This window comes from Vitis riparia, chromosome 17 (genome assembly GCF_004353265.1).
Source record: "Vitis riparia cultivar Riparia Gloire de Montpellier isolate 1030 chromosome 17, EGFV_Vit.rip_1.0, whole genome shotgun sequence".
NCBI lineage: Eukaryota > Viridiplantae > Streptophyta > Magnoliopsida > Vitales > Vitaceae > Vitis > Vitis riparia.
In genome coordinates this window covers 3,383,989-3,405,957 of record NC_048447.1, presented here as the reverse complement: position 1 = coordinate 3,405,957, position 21,969 = coordinate 3,383,989, and the positions used below count along the sequence as shown (strand labels likewise).

Sequence of the window (21,969 nt, the reverse complement as noted above, 5' to 3'; positions counted from 1 at the left end):
TGATACATAAAGTAGAAGACATTAAAAAGGGCAACTAACCAGGAAAGTTTTGGAATTAGACTTCCTTATTAATTAGGTTGATTAGGTTGGCACTCTAACCTAATTAATATGGAAGTCTTAACTTCAAAAACTTTCCAGGTTAGTTTCCCAAAGAAGGTTAATTCAAATAATAAGCTTCTTTTGAGGAGACAGTACAGAGTCATCAATCCTTGAGCTAGATGGATGTGTGTAACACAAGGCAAAGGGCAAGAGAAGGGAGGGGGAACCATCTTTTTCATGCATTATGCTAACTTCTATGGGCTATGGAAAAGACTCTTCCCACAGATGGCTTATTTGGGCAGCTCTAAAAGATATCACAGTTGTGTTGGTTAACTCCTATCAAGACTTTGGCAAAAGGAGTAGAGACAAGGTGCTCGAGCATTGCAATTGGTAGCACCGTATGGGTAATATGGTTGGGAATGAATCCTAGGTCTTCAAGGACAAAGTTAGTGAATAAGATGAGGAATAACATTAGTTTCTAGAGATCTCGTTAAACATTAGTCAATTAAGAGTTTATTGGCATTCTTTTAGATCTTTATTGATCAGAGACTCTGCTCAACAAAACATAGTAGATATGTGTTCACTGTCCACAAATCCTCCCCTTTTGGTACCTAGCTCAACTTCAAAGGTTGCCCACAGGTAAAACGCAAAACTGAGCATTTAGGGTTTTTAGAGATCAAAGGGATAAAAAGATGACCCACTTTCTCTTAGTTAGCAACAAAATGGGTTCATCATTAAGGATGAATTATCAACTCTAATGGAGGCCTAAAAAAGACTAATTCAATTTTATACATATATATTAAAAAAGACTAATTCAATTGAAACTAGGAACTTCATGGTTGTTTCCCCCTTTAGAGCTAAGATCAACGAATTAGGAGAGTTCATGGCCCAGCTAAGAAGGATTCATCTTTCTACATAGATTTTGCAGGGATTTTCTCCATCCCTGGGGCATTCAAGCATTGTATAGGCAATTACTCTTTTGGGGTTTTTTCTTGTTTATTTGTGTTTTGGCTTAAACCCCATACTTCTATTTTCAAATTTCTCCCTAAAAGAGTTCTCATCCATCCTTTTTTATTTAGCTTTCTTTCTTAATAACTACTTTTACAAATAAATAAAGGAATAAATAAATATATATATATATATATATATATATATATATATATATATATATATATATATATATAATATATGTTGAAAAGCCTACAAAGATCTCCAATATCATCTTTCAACCATATGTGACATATGAATTATCACTTTTAACTATGATTTTATAAATTCTCAATCTAACAACTTAGCTCAAAACCAAAAGAAGACCTCATGATTGATGCTGAACTATCTCAGAGGATTCCAATCAACTTGTCCTCAACTTATGTTACCCTTAACTTCTCAAAGATGCATTAATTTTTATTTCATATCTTGAATGACATGTTTCCATTGCAACACCACCACTCAGCTACACTCATTTTCTTTAACAAGTTGTTTATTATCTAGCCAACTTTTTATATAGAAAAAATACTTGAGTTCACAGTCATCTCAACTTCTTTTTCAGCATGTTAATAATCTTTCAAACTTGTCATTTCAATACCTTTATCAAATATATTTTGGGTTCTCTTTTTATCATATGTGACTTAATTTCATCATACTACCACCAACATTTTCTTTAGATGACAACCAACTCCATTTAACAAGCCAAAAATGATTTCAGTAGCCAACAAAACCTTAAAAGAAAATGTTGAATATAATAAATTGAGAACCTGCCTATACTGCTTGCTGCATGCGGCAGAGAGAGCTTGGATTGCATGTGCATACAATTTTCTCATGTCAGAAACCTTGAATCTGGAGAACTCCCCTTGAACAACATGCAGAAACTCTTTCCATAACATGTAACTCCCAGAATGTTGCAACAGTATCTTTTCCCATCTACCTATAAAGACATCAGTGCTGTCTCTGCTCTGATAAGCCTTCATAAGACAAAGCAGCAATTCTTCATTTTCCGGGTTAAGCTCAGTTGCCTTCTCCAGTATACTAATTTTCTTCTCTAGAGTCTGCAAACGAGCACCTTTTTGTGGTTGCATACTTGCAATCCTATCTTGAAAGTCTGCGAAAGATAACCAAATTTTTTCATCATGTGGATGCTCCCTCGACATCTTGTTGAACTCACGTGTTTTGCGTAATACCTCATCTTCCCACGATTCTTCACTTGTTGAAGTTCCTAGAGATGATCCATCAATAACATCTACAGGAGATGTTTGAATGTCGGATAAAGGAATGAAGTCACCGGGAATCACTATCTTGGACTTTTCATGAGCAACAATTCGAATGCGCTTGAGGTTCTTATGGCGCTCTAGAGCAGAGTGCTTTGCAGACCAGTACCGCCCACCGGTTTTAAGTTTACTGTCTAACACATCAAGATCACCGTCTCTGTCCAAGATTGAACCCATTTTATTCCACCGGTACAAAGCTTGAAAACCAGGCTCAAAGAGTTTTGCAGAATTGCCAAGCTTGTACCGTGCAACATCCATTCTGCAGTAAAGCGACCCAGTTATAAATTTTGAATAATCTCCATTCTTGGAGACAAAACAAAGGGCAAGAAACAAATCAAAATTACAACTATAACTCATCTAAACTTATCAATTAATTAGTTGTCTTAGCCAAGGTACATGGGCCTTTCAATTGGAAATTCTGGGTTCTATTCATTTCCCAATATTCATAAACTAACAGACTTTATTCTTATCTATCAAAAATAAAATAAAATAAATAATAAATAAATATAAATAAATGAATAAATAAATAAACTAACAGACATTATGAGGGGGGAAACAGAATTCCTGTCCAGAAAAAATGCAAGACTCTGAAGAGTTAACATCTGGCTGTGGATTATGGATGGCAAAAAAAATAACCAAAGCTCTACTTAAGTCCTTGAAAGAAGAAATAACAAAAGGAAATGATAAAAAAAATTGATAAACACATATTCCTTTGCATAGCTATTTTCAGTATTTTCATTTCCTTTTTACCTAGTTCTTTCCAAGTTCCAACAGAGCAAGAAATTATGAATTTAAAGATTTTCCATTATTTTGAGGCCCAGAAAACAAAAAAATTTCTTTCAACCAAACCTAATTCAACTATTTCAAGCACTTTGTGTGAGTTGATCCTTTTTCCACAAACCAAAACAACATAAGAAAATTATACACTCAAAATGTTATTTCCTATTCCTTTTCCCATTTTTTCTGGCAACCAACAGGAGAGTTTAGAAAAATAGTATAAAAGAAGAAATTAAAATAGTTAATGCAAAGCTTTTCATCACTTGAGGTCCGAACGCATTGTAGAAATTCGCATTTCTATGAAACCAGATATCCAAATTTTTCTTATATTTTCTTTCCTTTAATTTCAGATTCAGTAGGGTTTGCTAGACAAAAATTTTTATTTTCTCCACGTCCAAATGGTATAAAGAACAAATTAAATTTATAAATCTAAGGTTTTCCATTGCCTGAGGTCCACACAAACAACAGAATTACTGGCTCAGAGAAGCTGAGCTTTTCATATTTTAAAATAAAAAAGTGGACATTCAAATCTCCTTTCTTACTTAAATTCACGATCAGGTAGAAAATATAATAAAGGAGAAATTAAAATGATGAATATGAGGCTAATCATCACGTGAGGACCAAACAAATCTCGGAACTACTTGGCGGGGAACCAAAATTTCAAAAAAATTCCCTCCTTTTCTTTCCTCCAAATTCATGTTCAGGATGGTTCCTTAAACTAAAATTTCCCAATTTTTTCTTAGAAATTTAGCCTAAAAAACCAAAAACCACACCTGTAGAGACATCCGAAGGCCAAATTATCACGATCACCTCTAGAATCGAAGTAATAATCTTTGGAAGAAGGCTTCGAACCCCGAGTTGCCCAAGCTCCAACGCCAGATTTCCTCGAGGCATAATCGTTGGCGGCAGAAGCTTCTTCTTCACTGTATCTCCTCCTCTTCCGCTTCTTATGTTTCTTCGCCTCCCTCTTGGAGTCGCGACCTCCATCATCGGATTCTGAAGATTGCAGCAAGTCGTAGGAAGAAGGCTTGGACGTCGCTTGCTGTTGTCGTGGCTCATCGTCTTCGGATTGGGCGGCGGTGAGGTTGTAGAGGGATGAAACGGCGTCGTTTACGACGGACAGTTCGGTGGTGAAGCTGGTGTTGCAGAGCCATTGAGGGACGTTTGAGCTGCTTGCGAGTGAGGCAGCTGAAGCGGCTTGGAGAGGAAACAGAGAGGAGCTTTTTTGTTCTTCTTCTTCTTCTGTCTTCTCCATTTCAACCCACGGCTACCCCAAAACCCAATTTCTTTAGAAAGTTAATGGTTTATACAGTCTCTGCATGGGCCGCCGGTACTGGACTGGACGGTTGGGCCCATTTTACCGTAGATTTTTAGTTAGAAAGGGAAAATTATGTCCTGGAAAGGCCAAACGGGATAGGTTACATATGTATACTATGCAATGACGAAAATACGAAGATATCTCAACGATATATCGCCTATTCATCGTGTATTGAAGAAAGTAGATACGTAAAATATATCATCTTATGAAAATATCGGTAAATATTGGCGATATATCGATAATCACGGATATATCAATGATATAAGGAAAATATCGACCCTAAATAAAAAAAAAAAAATCGCTGAAATTTTAAAGATATATTGAATATATCGAAGATATATTGAATATATCGAAGATATATTAATGAAAAGTTGATAATAAATTAAATTATTATAAATAAGTTAATTTTAATTATCTTATAATTTATTTTGTATACTAATTAAATATGAAACAAATATAAGATCATAAATAAAATTATCAATATTTTTAAATAAAAATATTTTGTATCAAAATGTACCGATATTTTTAAATAAAAATCACATATATATTTAAATAACATAATTAGTACATTTGAATAATTTAGTTTTAAATTAATAATTTTATTTTATATTGATATTCAAGTGTAATAATAGTGTATTGAGAATAAATTAACTTAGTATATTTTTAAATTAGTATAACATTGAATTTAAATTAATAAATTTTTACAATTAAATTTAAATTAGTAAATTTTTACAATTAATTAATATATTTTCAATAGTGGTAAGCAAATTAACTTAACATAGTAATATATTTAAATCACATAATTAGTATATTTATAATAATTTAACTTAGTACATTTTTAAATTAGTATAACATTGAATTTAAATTAGTAAATTTTTACAATTAAATTTAAATTAGTAAATTTTTACAATTAATTAATATATTTTCAATAGTGGTAAGTAAATTAACTTAACATAGTAATATATTTAAATCACATAATTAGTATATTTATAATAATTTAACTTCATAATGAGTTCACACTTACAAAATTCACATTTTTTATCAGCTGACACTATATAATTAAATTTAATATCGTAAATCATATCATACATGTATTAATTTCTTCAATAAAATAACTTTAAAATGTCTATTATACTTTTAATTTCATTTTTAAGAGTTTTTCTTATATTTTCATAAGTTTTGATGAATTTTTTGGTCTATCAATATTTTGTGTCAAAATATCCGCTGATATATCTATAATTACCGATAGTTTCATCCTTGTGTATATCCTAACATATCCGATTTGATAAGAAATTATATTAAGATGTAATTTTTAATGGATACGATATTTTTAAATATTTTATATTCAATAAACATAATATTCTACCATAACATATCTAATATTAGATATGTTATGATATTATGTTTATATTTAATTTATGAAATGAATAAAAAAATATATAAAATATATATTATTTGTTAATGTTTAAAATAAATTTATATTATATTCTAATATTTTCTGTTTAATAAATAAAATCTCTTTAGTTTAACAATATTTATGAATAAAATATTTAAACTTTATAGATAAATAAATATATATATATATATATCTATATATATATATATATATATATATTATGTTATTTCATATATTAATATTATTTTACAACATTTTTTATAAATGTAAGACATATTTATGAACTATTGTATTAATCTTATATTTTAATATCGTTTTCTTCTGTCCCGAGAAAGGTGGAGGAAACATCAACATCAAAGATAGAAAAGAAAAAAAACACAAGTGAAATTAATGAAGTACAAAAAATAGAAAGTAAAGAAAAAATAAAATAAAACAATAAATGTAATATCTTCAAAAGTAGATAAGCAAGTATTTTTTTGATGTTATAGACAAGATAAATGATGAGGAAACACAAAGAAATTATTTACAAAACTTAAAAAATTTAATACTCACGAAAAATCCAAATAAAACTCAAGAAATCTGACTTGCACAATATTCAATGGATGAAATTTTTAAAAGATTGAAAAAGACTCAAAAACCTATAACTATTGAAGATTTGAAAGAAGAAATACAAGAAATAAAAAAAAAACAAATAGATCAATTAAAACAAGAAAGCGAACAAATAAAACAAAAAAAAAATGAACAAATAAGAAATATAATACAATACAAACAAATTTTTTTTGCTGAAACATCTAATAATCAAGATCCAGGAATAATAATACCTGATAAACAAACTCTTATAGAATCATTTATAAATACAATATCAAAAATAGATTTTCAAAGATGGTATACAAATGTAAAAGTCATAATTGAAGATTTTGAAGTAGAAATGATAGCATCAATAGACTCAAGAACTTATATGAATTGTATTCAAGAAGGATTAATCCCTACTCAATATTATGAAAAAACAGGACAAGAACTATTTGCTACAAATAAAGGAAAATTAAACATAGAATACAAACTTCAAAATGTTCATATATGTCAAGATAATTATTATTTTAAAGCTCAATTTGTATTAGTACAAAACATGACCAAACCTTTAATCTTAGGAACTCCTTTTATTACATTGCTTTACCCATTTCAAGTAACTGATGAAGGTGTCAAAACTACAATATTAGGAAACACCATATTTTGCTCTTTTATATATCCATTAACCAAAAAGGAAATACATCAAGTTCAAAGTGATTCAATAAATAAAAGGATAAATTTAATTCAAAGAAAACAAGCTCATATAAATTTTCTATCAAAAGAAATTCAATATAAGAAAGTAAAGGAAAAACTTCTAGAAGATAAAGTTCAAAAGAGAATAAAAGAAATTCAAGATCTTTTTCAAAAAGAAATTTGTTATGATCTTCCAAATGCCTTTTGGTCCAAAAAGAAACATGAGATAAGTTTACCTTATATTCAAAATTTCGATGAGTCTAAATTCCCACTAAAGCTAGACTTATTCGAATGAATGAAAAAATTTTAGAATACTGTAAACAAGAAATTGATTCATTAATAAAGAAGAAATTAATAAGACCCTCAAATTTTCTTTGGAGTTGTGCTGCTTTTTATGTTCAAAATGTTGTTAAACTAGAAAGAGGCGCACCCATATTAGTCATTAATTATAAACTTTTAAATAAAGTATTACAATGGATAAGATACCCTATTCCTAATAAGTAAGATTTACACAAAAGACTTCATAGTGTTGTAGTTTATTCAAATTTTGATATGAAATCATAATTTTGGTAAGTTCAAATTAAAGAAGAAGATAAATACAAAACCGCTTTTATAGTCTCTTTTGGTCATTATGAATGGAATGTCATGTCTTTCGGTCTCAAAAATGCCCCTTCTAAATTTCAAAATATTCTGAATGATATTTTTAATTCTCATTTTCAATTCATAATTGTATGCATTGATGATGTTCTAGTATTTTCTGATTCATTAGAAAAACATTTTATTCATTTAAAAAAGTTTTTCAAAGTAATCAAAGCAAATGGAATGACATGTTCTGCTCCAAAAATGAAACTATTCCAAACAAATATTAGATTTTTAGGACATGAGATTTATCAAGGTTAAAAACAAAACCGATTCAAAGGTCAATAGAATTTGTTGACAAGTTTCATGATGAAATAAAAGACGAAAAACAAGTACAAAGATTTTTAGGCTATTTAAATTATGTTTTTTATTATTTCAAAATTTTGAGAATCATTTGTGAACCTTTATACAAAAGACTTGGGAAAAATGCACCCGCATAGACTGAGCATCATACTAATTTAGTCAAAGAAATCAAACAAAGAGTCAAACATTTACCATGCATTAACATCCCCCATCCCAATGCATTGCTCATTGTAGAATCAAATGCATCTAATTTAGGCTATGGAGGCATATTAAAGCAAGAATATAACAATCAAGTGCATATAACTAGATATCATTCAAGGATCTGGTTGGGTGCTCAAATAAATTATTCAACTGTCAAAAAAGAAGTTTTATCAATAGTTTTATGTATTTCAAAATTTCAAAGTGATTCGATAATAAAAAATTTTCTTTTAAAAATTGATTGCAAAGCTGTAAAAGACATTTTACAAAAAGATGTTAAAAATCTAGTTTCAAAACAAATTTTTACAAGATGACAAACTTTACTTTCAAATTTTGATTTTGAAAATGAATTTATTAAAGGAGAGTTGAAAATTCCCATCTTGACTTCCTTACTCGGGAGTTTTTGCAGGGTAAGGATCCTCCTCTATCCTAATGGGTACGCGTTGGGCCCCAACTTCCTTTATCATCCAAGAAAACCAAAGCTTCATATGCAATGATTTCAAAATTTTCAAATATTCGTCCTACTTTTCCAATACAAATATCACATTCCTTTCAAGTCTTGAGTCCAGATTTTTCTTCTCTTCAATCTTCAAAAAGTTTTATTCAAGCTTCTAAATCAACCTCTAAAAATATTTCTATTCAAAGTCAACTAGCCCCTAGCACTATTTCAACACTACCCTCTCCTTCTGTTTCAACTATTCAATATGTCAAAAAACCCAAAACCTTAGAAATTGCTTTCATTGATCCAAAGTTCAATTATGAAGAAATCCCTAAAATTTTTCCTTATATATTTCCTCGAGGAGTCAATTTCAATTCCAATGATCTTTTGGAAACTTGTCAATTTTATGAGTTCATCTTACTTGACACTGATTCAGTTGAAATTACTCATAACACTGATAAAAAACAATCCTAAGAGGATTGCCTTTTCCAAATGTCAAATTCTCAAAGTCATGTCCATTGCTGATTGGAATAAAAAAAAACCCTTCACTTGCAAGATGTTTAGTTGACCTTTCCATCCCATGAGCTACAATTGCATAGACTCTATGGATGTTTGGTACAATATGTTTTATTTACAAAGTTACCAACATTCATGGTTTATTCAATTTTCAAGAAGATGTAATGCTAAATTTTCTGCTTGGTTTCAAAGATGGTGGACTTTCTTTGGTCTACTAGACTCCATATTTACTCCTGAAATTCAAGAAAAATTTAGCTTCTACAAAAGCAAAACTTCATCTCAGTCTATCACTCAACTGAGACTCCTAACGTTTGGTTCTAGATTAAGAAATTCCATGGATTCTTACATGGAATATTATCAAGAAGCAAGAGTAACCACCTTATTTTCCATTATCTCTCTCTAGAAAATTCAACATCAAATGGTGGGACAAATTCAATCATAAGTTCGTGTGTCAACAAAAGATTTTGCAAATACTTTCAAGACTAGGATCATCAAATTTAAAAGATTCAGCAAGCTTTTCTCAAGGACCAACTCAAGCATAATTCCTAACTCTAAAAAGCAAATGTCAAGCTTCATTAGCAACTACTATAGATTTGGAACAATATTGTCAAGGACTTTTTCAAACTCTTAAACAGTTTGGCAATAATCAACATAATGACGAAACTGAAGATACAACTTCATCAGATGATTCATATGTAGACCCCAAATTCATCTTGTATGGTCGACCTATGGATCAATCTAGATAAAAGATTTCATGAATCTTTTGTAAAACTATATATTTGTACATTGATCTCCTAGTATTTATCCAGAGAGAAAAAAAAAGGTTTTATTGCAACTTGAACTAATCCGATATGAATATAATTAAATTTCTTTCTATGATGATTAATAGTGTTTTGACTTAATAAGTGAACACTTTCTAAATTTTGATTAAGAGAAATAGTTTTTTCTTCAGTTTCAATTGAATAATTTTGACTAAATTCGAAATTTCCTTGTTGATATATAGTATTCATTTTCATGTGTGGAATTGACCAATTATGTAGTTGATTTTCTATTTCTGCAATATTTATTTCTTGACTATTAACAATTTTTTGAGTAAGTGATGTGTGTGCAGAATTATCAGATAAGGATGTAGAACTATCATTAGACCTAAGAGACGCTAGGTCAACAAAATTTAACGATTTTGTCCTCATCATGAGTGATTCAAACCTTGCAAATGGTTCTGTTTATTTTAATTGTTTTCCAAACTTTTCCATAAACATAAATGATCCAAGTATTCTCGCAAGTCTAATTTTAAACATTAAAACCAAAAATATGAATTTTGTAGAAGAAGCTCAAACTATAACAATAATTTATAGGATATATTATAAAGTCATGACTACTCAATTAAACCCTAGAGTTGTGTGTTAATATGTCAAAGATGAAACATTATTATTACAATATAATCCCAACAATACTCAAGCCTTTGTTCCTAAAAAACTAAAATGGAATGAAATTACTCAAGGAGGTTAATGGAAATTAAAAGATTTAACAAATCCAAAACCAATTAAACCTTTAACAACTTCTTCAAAAATTATACAATATACAAATGGTATTGTTCAAATAGAATTTGGTCCAACTTCAAAATATTCATTTAATCAAGATTTTATTTCTACAAGATCTTCTACTTCAAATACAAATTTAAATAATGTTGATTTTACTCCAAAATTTCCTATTCCCGTCTATCAACAACAAGAATCTCCTCATGTGTCACCTACTCATTTTGACATGTATCTTAATCAAGTTAATATTATTCATAAGAAAATTATAAAAAGATTCATTTTACTCATAATGTAGAATGGATAAAATTATATTATTTTCCCCCTTACAATAGTCTTAAAAGAGCTTATTTTCAAACACTTCCTCCTCGAGCTAGAAATGCATTAAGAAAACAATATGAAAAATACATGAATCAAAAGAAAATGATTATTCCTTTTTTCTATTAGTTTTTCAAGCTCAAAAAACAAAGAAAACGACTCATAACTTTAAGAAATGAAGAAGGACATTAATTAGCAATAAAACACACAAAAAATGTTCAAAAAATAATTTCAACAATAACCTCAGAATTAGGTTCTCAACTACCCTAAATAATCTTCAATTTAATTTTGATAATTATTCAATTTCTGCTTCACCCTTCAAAATTCTAAGAACCAAATATGAACAAAGTCCAATAATTTACAAAGATATTAGACAAGTTCAACAACAATTAAATTATACAAATAATTTTCTTCAACATTTAACTCAACAAACAACAAAAAATTCTCAATTTTTGTTTTCTACTGCCCTAAGAGGGAAGATAGGAGAAATGTCAAAATCAACACCAAAATCAACTTTTTCTTCAAACTTTCTTCAACTTTATCATCATCATCATCATCATCATATTCTGCTAAGTCTTTAGATCAACCTTTTATTATTCCTATAAACACTGCAAAATCAAATATACAACTAGCTACACCAATAGAAACAATGTTAAAAGAAATATAACTTAGATCAGATAAACTTAGTATTAATGGCATTAATCAAAATAAGAATCAAATTCAAACTATAATAAAAGGAAAATCAAAAGTCAATAAAACAGAAGAACAATTCAAAATGTCTCCAAATTCAATAGTTAAATCTCCCCCTAACAATTAACGTAATTTCTAATAATTTTGTAAGTAGAAAAAATTATTATTCTAAACCCTTTTTTCCAGACGTTTAATTAGAAGAAAAAAATTATCAATTAGCTGCTAATTATGATGGTAGTAGTTTTTATGAATGGAATAAAGATGGAATGAATGAACATCAAATAATTAATTTACTTCATGAAATGATGATGACTGTTAATGCTTATAGAATCAAGACTAGTAATTCTGATTTTCATGCTGTTGGTGCATTAGTAATAGGATTTATTGGTTTGCTTAAAGGTTGGTGGGATCATTATTTAAGTCAAAATGATAGAGAATACATATTAAATGCAAAAAAGACAATAATAAAAGAAGAAGGAACATCGGTCCAAACTTATGAAGAAGACGTTGTCAATACTTTAATATTTGCAATAAAAAACATTTTATAGGAGATCCAATCTATTTTCAACAAATAACTTCAGAAATTCTTAATAATCTTAGATGTCCAAAACTTCAAGATTTTAAATGGTATAGAGATATGTTTTTAGTTAAAGTTATGTCAATACCTAATTGTGGAAGTCATTATTGGAAAGAAAAATTTATATTTGGTTTACCCACTTTATTTGCTGAAAAAGTTAGACAAAGAATAAGAAATATCCATAATGGGAAGAATTCCTTATGAGTCATTAACATATGGAGAACTAATTACTTTTATTAATAATGAAAGTTTAGCTCTTTGCACAGACCTTAAATTAAAAAGTCAAATGAAAAAGGAAAAACAAGATAGTAAGAAAGAATTAGGAAAATTTTGTTCATATTATAAGTATGATACAATAATAGCCCCTTCAAAAAGGAAAAAATAAACAAAATGATACAAAAGGTAAAAAGCCATCAATTGAGTCAAAATTTCAAAAGAAATTTGTAAAGTTTAATTCTAATAAATCAAAACCCTCCAACAAAACAACTCTAAAAAAGAAAACTCCCATAACTCCAACTTGTTATAAATGTGGCAAAGTAGGTCATTATTCAAAAGACTGTAAACTATAAATCAAAATCAATTCTCTTGAAATTAGTGATAAACTTAAACATTTAATGATAGTGTTAATGATTAATAAAGAAAATGAAGATTCAAGTGAAGAGTACGAAACATAACAAGATAAGTAAATATTAATGACTCAAGAAATATCAAGTGAAGAGTCAAGCCAAGATAAAGATGAATCAGATGATAAAAAATATTGTGATGGTATTTGTGCATGTTCTTATAAATCAATAAATTTGATTTCAAAAGATTCAAAAACCCCTTTAAATATTTTTATTCACAATTATGTGCCCCTCATAAATTCAATATATTTTCAATTTTGGTATATTAAAGATAAACTCATTAGATATCTTATTCATGCTTCAAAAGGTGTACTAAATTTTGAATTTTCTTTACAAATGGAGCAAGAACGGATTAAATTTGGGAAATTCACTCTTCTAGTGTTTCCTAAAAATAATTTGTCATTTCAGATTCATAAAGATATAGAAGGTCTAGATAGATCACAAAAATACATTTTAAACAACCTTTGGAATGCAAAAAAGTGATATCCAAAAGTTGAAAGCTTTAAATACTTTGTCTTTTCATTTTAAATAGTTTAATGATAACTTAGACAATTTTTCTAACCCTTCAAGTTTTGATATGCATTGCATCCCAATGGATACAAATCTTGAAAGTTTCAATTGCAGAAAAATTTTCGAGGAATCCAAAGGTACATTTTCAAAATGAATCTCCAAAACTTTCTGATGAAAGCCTAGAGTTTCAAATATCAAGATTTTCATTTTTCAAACAAAAGAATTTAAATCTTCCCCAAGACCTTAGACAAATAATAAGTCAAAAGGCTCAAGTTAGAGGAGAACCTAAGCAAGAACATATAATTCAATTTCTTGTTGACTGTAGCACTTTTAGAGTTACTATTCAAGGGATGAGTTTCATTTGGCATACTCATTATGGCAACACCAATTATAAATGTCCAAAGCTTGATCTCTTGTGTAGGAAAATTCCATTAGAAAGACATGATTATAAATGTGCCTTTACTTATAGTATTTGCAAAGCCAACATTGACTAAGACATATATAGGTTTGTGGTCATCAAATTCAATCATGAGTCAATAGAGTTAATCCCCTATTCTCCTCATGGATTATGGATTACATTATCAACTAATTTTCTCCCATCTTGATCAAACTGATGAATTTTGAAGAAAATTAGCAGTTTGTGTGTTAAATGCCTTCATCCGAGAATTCAAATAAGTCGAACTCATTATTGAAAGCAAGCCTTTTGAATGGTCAAACGATGGGGGATTCTATCCGAATGAACATTTAATTCTTCTTAAAGCCAATCATAGAAAACATCAATCATTTGGTATAGAGGACCCTTGGCCCTGTACTAAAATTAGCCTCAAAAAAAAAAAATTAGACATTGGAAGTTAAGAATGATTGCAAGAACCTTAATTCTGAGATTTATAGTTCTTCTAAGTATAATCTCATTGTTGAGGATAATCCTTAAAAAATCATCTCTACAAATGACTTTCTAGAAGTCCTTCTTCCATTCCAAAACCAATTTACCTATCTTGTTGATAAGTACAAAAAGGATTATGTCATTGACAAGGAAGCTCAACAGGTTTTTGAGAAATATCTCTTGGAAATGCTCAGTTAAAAGATATCAAAGAATCTTTTGTACATCTGTACCTTTGTACATTTGTCTCTTTGTATTTATCCAGTCAAACCCTATTTAAATAGTGTTAAATAGTTAAATACTATTTCAACAGTAGTTTTTGTCTACCAATGTGCTTTTCAAACAGAAATGTGGAGAAAGAGAATTTATTCTCTTTAAGCTTCTTCAAAGATCTCTAACAAGAAAAGAAATTTACCTTATTCGGTAAACTTCAAGAAAACATTCAATTGTCTAAGCTTTGATGGCAGATTTCAAAACTTTCAAGCACGCGAATTTCATCAAGACTCAAGTCTGACATTTTTCCTATAAATAGAGGCTTAGAGTTCATCACAAGGCAGAGGCGCAACAGCGAGCAACGAGTGTTCTAAAAAATTTTCTTTCTAGTTTTTGTAATATCTCCTTTAAAAAACCTCTTCCTTTGTATTCATCTCTCTGTTGACAACCTTTGTACTCAAGTTCAACTCTGTAATTAAGGTATAAATTTTCAATACAAAATTTTTATTTTGAATCAATCTATTTGTTCTTATGTTCAATTTTCTACGATAAATTAAACAGAATTAGACAGTAAATATTTCTATTTTTATAATTAAAATTTTTATTTTATAAAATAAGTAATATAAAAAATAAATTTACAATATATGGTATATGCATATCATATATTTTAACATATGATTAATATCTCTCATGTCAATGGAATATAAAAAAGAAAATGAATAATATATCTTACCACTTATCTTATTTTATGAACATTAGATAAGTGAAAGGATAAGTGATAGAATAACTTATCTTATCTCATCATCAACCAAACATGAAATATGATATAATATCCGATTTCCTATCATATTTTATGTTATATCCTATCAATCATAGTCTAAATATCTATCTTATATTAATAATTAATATGAAGGATATTTTAATAACTTATTTCTATGATTGGATTGAATATATGCTCAATTATTTCAATAATTAAGTGTATGTTTGACCTTTATCTAATGCATTGATGCTAAATTTGATGGAAATCTACTCAGCATCATTGTATCAAACAAGTAACCGACGTAGTACCTAGCATCCACATATATAAGGCTACTTACTATTGAGGCATTGGGTAATTTGCCATCATGCGATATTTTTCATCATTAATCTCAAGACACTAATCCTAAGAAAGAGACATGTTATGCCTTAAGGCTACATTTGGTTGGTGGGATATGATAGAATAAGATATGTATATCCTGAATATTATATTTCATTGAATGGGAAATGCATATTCTATGATACAATTTTCAATAGGATATGATATCCTAGGTTATCATATCCAACAAGATATGTTATGTTTATATTTATTTTATGAAATGAATAAAAAATATTATGAAATATATGTTACTAGTCAATGTTTAAAATAAAAATTATATTAAATTCCAATATTTATATTTTAAAAAATGAAATTTCTCTAACCTTTATCAATATTCAAGATTGAAATATTTAACTATATATATATATATAAATATTATGTTATTAAATATATATGAATATTACATATATAAATATCAGCAAACATTAGTTCAACCAGTAGAGTTAATCCAATACAATCAACAAAAACTAATACTAACCAAGTATATTTAAACGTACCAATCATAATTAATAACATAACCTTAGTATTGCCCCAAACTTATCTTGTACCTACTACAAGTTTATATCCTTTTATTTTAGGTTTAAATTTTGTACATTCTTTACAAGGAGGGATAACAATACAAAATAACCAAGTTAGTTTTCATCCTAAAACCACAACAATTGTTTATACAAACATGGAAAATGTATTAAATAAAAATCATAATGTAACATCTCATCAAATTAGCAAAGTGGAGGCACAAAAGGATAGCATAATTAATGACTACTCAGAACAATTAAGAAATGCAAATAGATTAAAAAACCTTATATTAGAAGCAGAAAAAATAGGAATTATAGGAGAAGACCCATAAAAACATTGGAATAAAAATAAGACAACCTGTAAAATACCAATTAAAAACCCAGATTTAACAATAAAAACGACAGATATAGCATGTAATCTTATAGATACAAAGGAATTCAAAATTCAAATAGAAGAACTGTTACAGAATAACCTCATAAAACCAAGTTTCAGTTCCCATAGATCCTCAGCTTTTTTAGTTAGAAACCATAATGAAGAAAAACGAGGAAAAGCTAGGATGGTTATTAATTATAAAAGATTGAATGATAATACATATGATGATACCTATAAAATTCCAAACAAAGATTCTTTAATTAATTCTATTCAAGGATGTAAATATTTTTCTCAGTTAGACTGTAAAAGTGGATTTTGGCAAATTAGATTAGAAGAGGATAGTAAACCATGGACAGCGTTTTCATGTCCTTGTGGATTATATGAATGGAATGTAATGCCATTTGGACTAAAAAATGGTCCTCAGATATTCCAACAAATGATGGATAATATTTTTGGAAAATATTCTTTTGTTCTTGTATATATTGATGATATTCTTGTCTTTTCATATACTCTTCAGGAACACATAAAGCATTTAGAATTGATTTTTGAAAAATTAATTAGTCATGGATTAATAGTAAGTAAAAAGAAATTGAAATTATTTAAGACTCAAATAGAATTTTTAGGATTAGAATTAGAGGATGGACAAATAAAATTACAAGAACATATAGTGCAAAAAATAAATAATTTTCCAGACAAACTCGAAGACTTAAAAACCCTTCAAAGTTTTTTAGGATTATTAAATTATGCTAGGCCATATATTAAAAACCTTAGTAGATTAGCTGGACCCCTTTATAGTAAAACAAAAAACACAGGGCAGAGATATTTTAACCAAGAAGATATTAAACTTATACAGAAAATAAAAGAACTTGTGAAACATCTCCCAACCTTACATTTACCCTTAGAAAATGAATATAAAATAGTCCAAACTGATGCTAGTCAAACAGGATGGGGAGGTATACTTTTAGCAGTAACTAATATAGGAGAAGAAAAACTTTGTAGATATTGTAGTAGAACTTTTAATGATTATCAAAAGAACCTTAGTTCTACAGACTTAGAAATTGAAGCAATAATATTAGTCTTAGAAAAATTTCATTTATTTTTTAACCAAGAACAATTTACTTTAAGAACCGATTGTGAGAATATTAAAAAATTCTTTGAAAACAAAAATTCTTCAAAACTGTCCACCAAAAGATAGATAAAGTTTCAAAACTCTTTAATTGGTTTCAAACCTAAATTTGAACATATTAAAGGAAAAGATAATATATTAGCAGACTGGTTAAGTAGACAAATAATTAATAATGTTGATGATACTAATGATTGATTTCATGATTACAGGAACATGGCTCAAAGAAAACCTACGAAAGCTAGAACCTTTCAATATGGAACCATATGTTTGAACGAAGTGTTGAATCCAAATCTAAGGTTTAACTCTTTATTTTCTCAAAACCTTTTTGAAGAACATAAGGTTATTGTAGACAATTTTTGGTCTCTAAAACCACAGAGTTTTTCGAACCAAAATTTAGAATACGCTTATGGAAAAACAGTGTCAGCTTTAGCCCAACATTTACAAAACCTTCAAAACCAATTGATTGCTTTAGAAACCCAAAAATTCCAAAACCTCAAAATCCAAGAAAATCAAGAAAAACTGATAGAAGATTTGAAAACCAGTACAGTGTCAACCAATCAAACTAGCTGTTCGAACAGTCAACCTAAAGTAATTAGTTTAATTAAGAAATCAACTCTTCTGACTGAACAATATGCAAGGCTTGTTGTTAAAAACATAATTGGAGTTGATAACTACTCTTTTGTCAAAACCTTTTTCCTACAAAATCAATATAACAAAGTATTTAAAAATAAAAAACTTTTGTATAAACATTTTAGAACCAAAAATGTCGGGATAAAAACAGGGTATATAGCATATCACGACCCTGAATTTTCTTTGTTATATATTTAGCTTATGTAAATATGTCTGTTATAAATAAAGAAAATTTTGATTTAGTACTGTAGCTTATGGATCAGGGAATTTTAAAAAATGTTTTTATGAACCATATATCTCAAATCCCTGAAAATTTCCCAAAAAAATTGAAAGATATTTTAACTTATCTTTTTAAAGCTGAAAAATATATAGATATTTCTTTTGAAACCATTCCACCTTTATTTCAACCCGATGGATCAGTAGTACCAGCCTATCATCATGTATATATAAAACATAATAAAGAACCATTCATCCCTCAACAAGAACCAGAATGGGAAATGACCCGTTCAGATGAATTTCCAGAATTTTTTACTCGCTTTAGAGCTTTTCAAATCTATGATCTTAGACCAACCCGGAATAAATTATTTCATCTCATTGGCGAAACAAAAACCATGTCTATATGGAGAGTAAAACCTTTAGAACACATTATTGTTCCTAACCCTTTTATTACTTCTGAAGAACAGGATTTTATAATCGAACTCAATGTAGATATACTGGAACCATCTTCCTACCTCAGCGATGACGCATTATTTTGGGACAACCTGGACGATGAAAGTTATCATAATCTATAAAATGCAATGGAAGGATGATGTCAACAATGACGACATTGAAGCTGTAAATGCGTCTTCAACTACAAAAATTAAAGGTGGCAATACAAGTTCAGAAGCAGTAAAGACATCTACAAGCCACGTATTATACATGTGATAAAAAGAGAAGAAAAGGATAAGAGAAAGAGACAAGAAGGAAGAGAAGAACGGATGAATAAACAAAAGTCAAAAGTCTCAGAAGTCTTTTATCATCTTTATTTTATACCAAACCTCTTAACACTGTAAATATTTTTCCTACCATCCAACCACTTGAATTTAATTCTCACCTGTCACTTGTAAATGATTTGCCTATAAATTAGTGGTAGTAAAAGAAAAGAAGTGTGCCCGAAAAAGTGTATCCAATGGTTTGTGCAATAGAGTGCAAAGTTGTCTGTGAAAGAAAGTTCTATCTTCAGCCTTATATAGCAATCAATAAGAAAGTAAGAATTTTCTGTTAAATTTTTACCTTCATTTAGAATTTATTTTATTATATATTTTTCTTACCTTAGGGGGTAAAAAGGTAAAGTAGGGAAATGAAAATTATTTGAATTATTTTTAAGTTTTCTTTACTAGTTAATATATGTAATACATATGGATCCTTTTTATATAATATTCTCATTAGCATAAAAAAAAAAATCGGGTTATTTAGAAAATTTTGGGTGTAAAATCATGTTTTAAAACTAGAGTCTTTAGTCTTAACCTTTGACCTCAAACCCGTTTTTGTCGAAAAATTGGCGTTTTAGGGAGACTCTGTCTGGTCAGAAGGGGGGTATTACCTTGACACGAAGTGATGTTTTAAAATTTTTGAATTTTATTACCTGAATTTTTGAGATATCCGATTTCAAAAACTTAATTTTTATACGTTAAATGATTTCACACTATAAGCACAGAACCTTAAGTTAATAATATATTAAAATAATAAATGTTTGAAACCTTTTATATTATTTTAATAAGTGTTTGAAAAAATTATATTAAAATATTAAGTATTTGGAAATGTCTGAAACCTTTTATGTTATTTTTATAAGTGTTTGAAACCTTTTATGTTATTTTAATAAGTGTTTGTAAATTTTATATTAAAATATTAAGTATTTGGAAATGTTTATATTATTTTAATGTCAGCAATAAATGTGTTCAGACTTTAATTCAATAAAAAACTTTAATTAAACTTTCATTGCTAACGAAGATTTCAAGAACCTTGACTAACAAACTGTTGTTGAAACTGCTGATGGGAAAAGTTAGACTTAGAAATTGAAGCAATAATATTAGTCTTAGAAAAATTTCATTTATTTTTTAACCAAGAACAATTTACTTTAAGAACCGATTGTGAGAATATTAAAAAATTCTTTGAAAACAAAAATTCTTCAAAACTGTCCACCAAAAGATGGATAAAGTTTCAAAACTCTTTAATTGGTTTCAAACCTAAATTTGAACATATTAAATGAAAAGATAATATATTAGCAGACTGGTTAAGTAGACAAATAATTAATAATGTTGATGATACTAATGATTGATTTCATGATTACAGGAACATGGCTCAAAGAAAACCTACGAAAGCTAGAACCTTTCAATATGGAACCATATGTCTAAACGAAGTGTTGAATCCAAATCTAAGGTTTAACTGTTTTATTTTTTAATCATTTGTGTTTTGTTTCTGGAGATTCTAAATCTAAATATACAATATTTCCTATTGAACTTATAGTATGTTGATTTAAAAATCTAGTTATTTTAGAATTTTGAACTAATTGTTTTAATTTAATTGTTGTTGGAAAAATAATAGATTTAACTTTATTTGTCATATTTACTTGTTCTATTGTTTGTATGGTTATTTTTTCAAGATTCATTGATTCTTTTACAGGACTTTTTGGTTCTTTTGTGTCCTTAGGTTTTGAACAACTATCTTCTTCTTCTTTTGAAAATTTTCCTTTGATTATTATTTGTAAATCTTTCCATAAATTATAAGGTTTTATTTTACTTTCTAAAGGTTGTACAAGGTTTTCTAAATTTAAAGGGGTTTTCTTAGCTTGATTTTCCTCTTTTTTCAATAATCATACAAATTTCTTCTTTTTCATTTTCACTATCTTCTATACTATATACACTTGAATTTTCACTTTCAAAGTCTAATTCACTGATAAGTTCTTCGTCTTCACTATCTAGCTGATACTCATTTATTAGGTTTATTTTTACTTGGGTTTTTTTATTTCGTTCAATTAATGGTTTTTTAAGTTCAGGACATTCAGGTCTTATATGGCCTTCCTGACCACACAAATAACATTTACATTATGTTTTTATCTCTGTGGTTCTTTTTCTTTTTATCCAAAACTTTCCAGGTTTTTTATACTTTGTCTGATATGGTGGTTTTTTTATAAAAGGTTCTTGACTTTCTTCTTAAAAATTTATTATATCTCTTAGGTTTTCTAAACTTATATTATCTGCATCCTATATCTAAATTTTCTCCTATATGTAATTTTCTACAAAGTTGTTGATTTATGTCTTGTTTCTTTATCTGACTTCTTTCCCCTATGCTTACACATTCTCTTTCTAACCAATTTTTTACAAATTCTATTCTAGCACCTATATAAGGAGAGTTTTTATACTCGGAGGGTGTAAATTCATTCCATAGTCTAAGTCCTACGAGTCCTTGTATTTTTAATATATATTTATTTAAATATTCAGGGGTTCTATCTACTCTAGCAAGGATTGCATATTTCCTAAATTTTTGTTCATATTCCCTTATATATGAAAGTTTACATAATTTCAATTGTTCTAACTTATGAAGGTATATTGCAGGTTCTTTTACATCTTCTTGTGTTGTTACTAAAAAATAAAGTTTTATTAGATTTATAAATACAGATATGATAAAATTATTTCTAACTTCTTGAAAATAACTAC

The 21,969-nt window shown here is 28.3% G+C and overlaps 1 protein-coding gene across 1 annotated transcript in view; it reads right to left on the bottom strand.

Annotated features, from left to right (window-relative positions):
- The window catches only part of LOC117904473 (nuclear exosome regulator NRDE2), a 62,843-nt gene extending 58,501 nt beyond the window's left edge, over positions 1 to 4,342 (bottom strand). Inside the window, exons 1-2 of the mRNA XM_034817084.1 lie at positions 3,854 to 4,342; positions 1,794 to 2,562 (exon numbers count right to left, since the gene is read on the bottom strand). Of these exons, the coding sequence (XP_034672975.1) occupies positions 1,794 to 2,562; positions 3,854 to 4,335 (1,251 nt within the window). The 5' untranslated portion in view covers positions 4,336 to 4,342. The remainder of the gene's footprint in view (positions 1 to 1,793; positions 2,563 to 3,853) is intronic.
- Between the last annotated feature and the right edge of the window lie 17,627 nt (positions 4,343 to 21,969).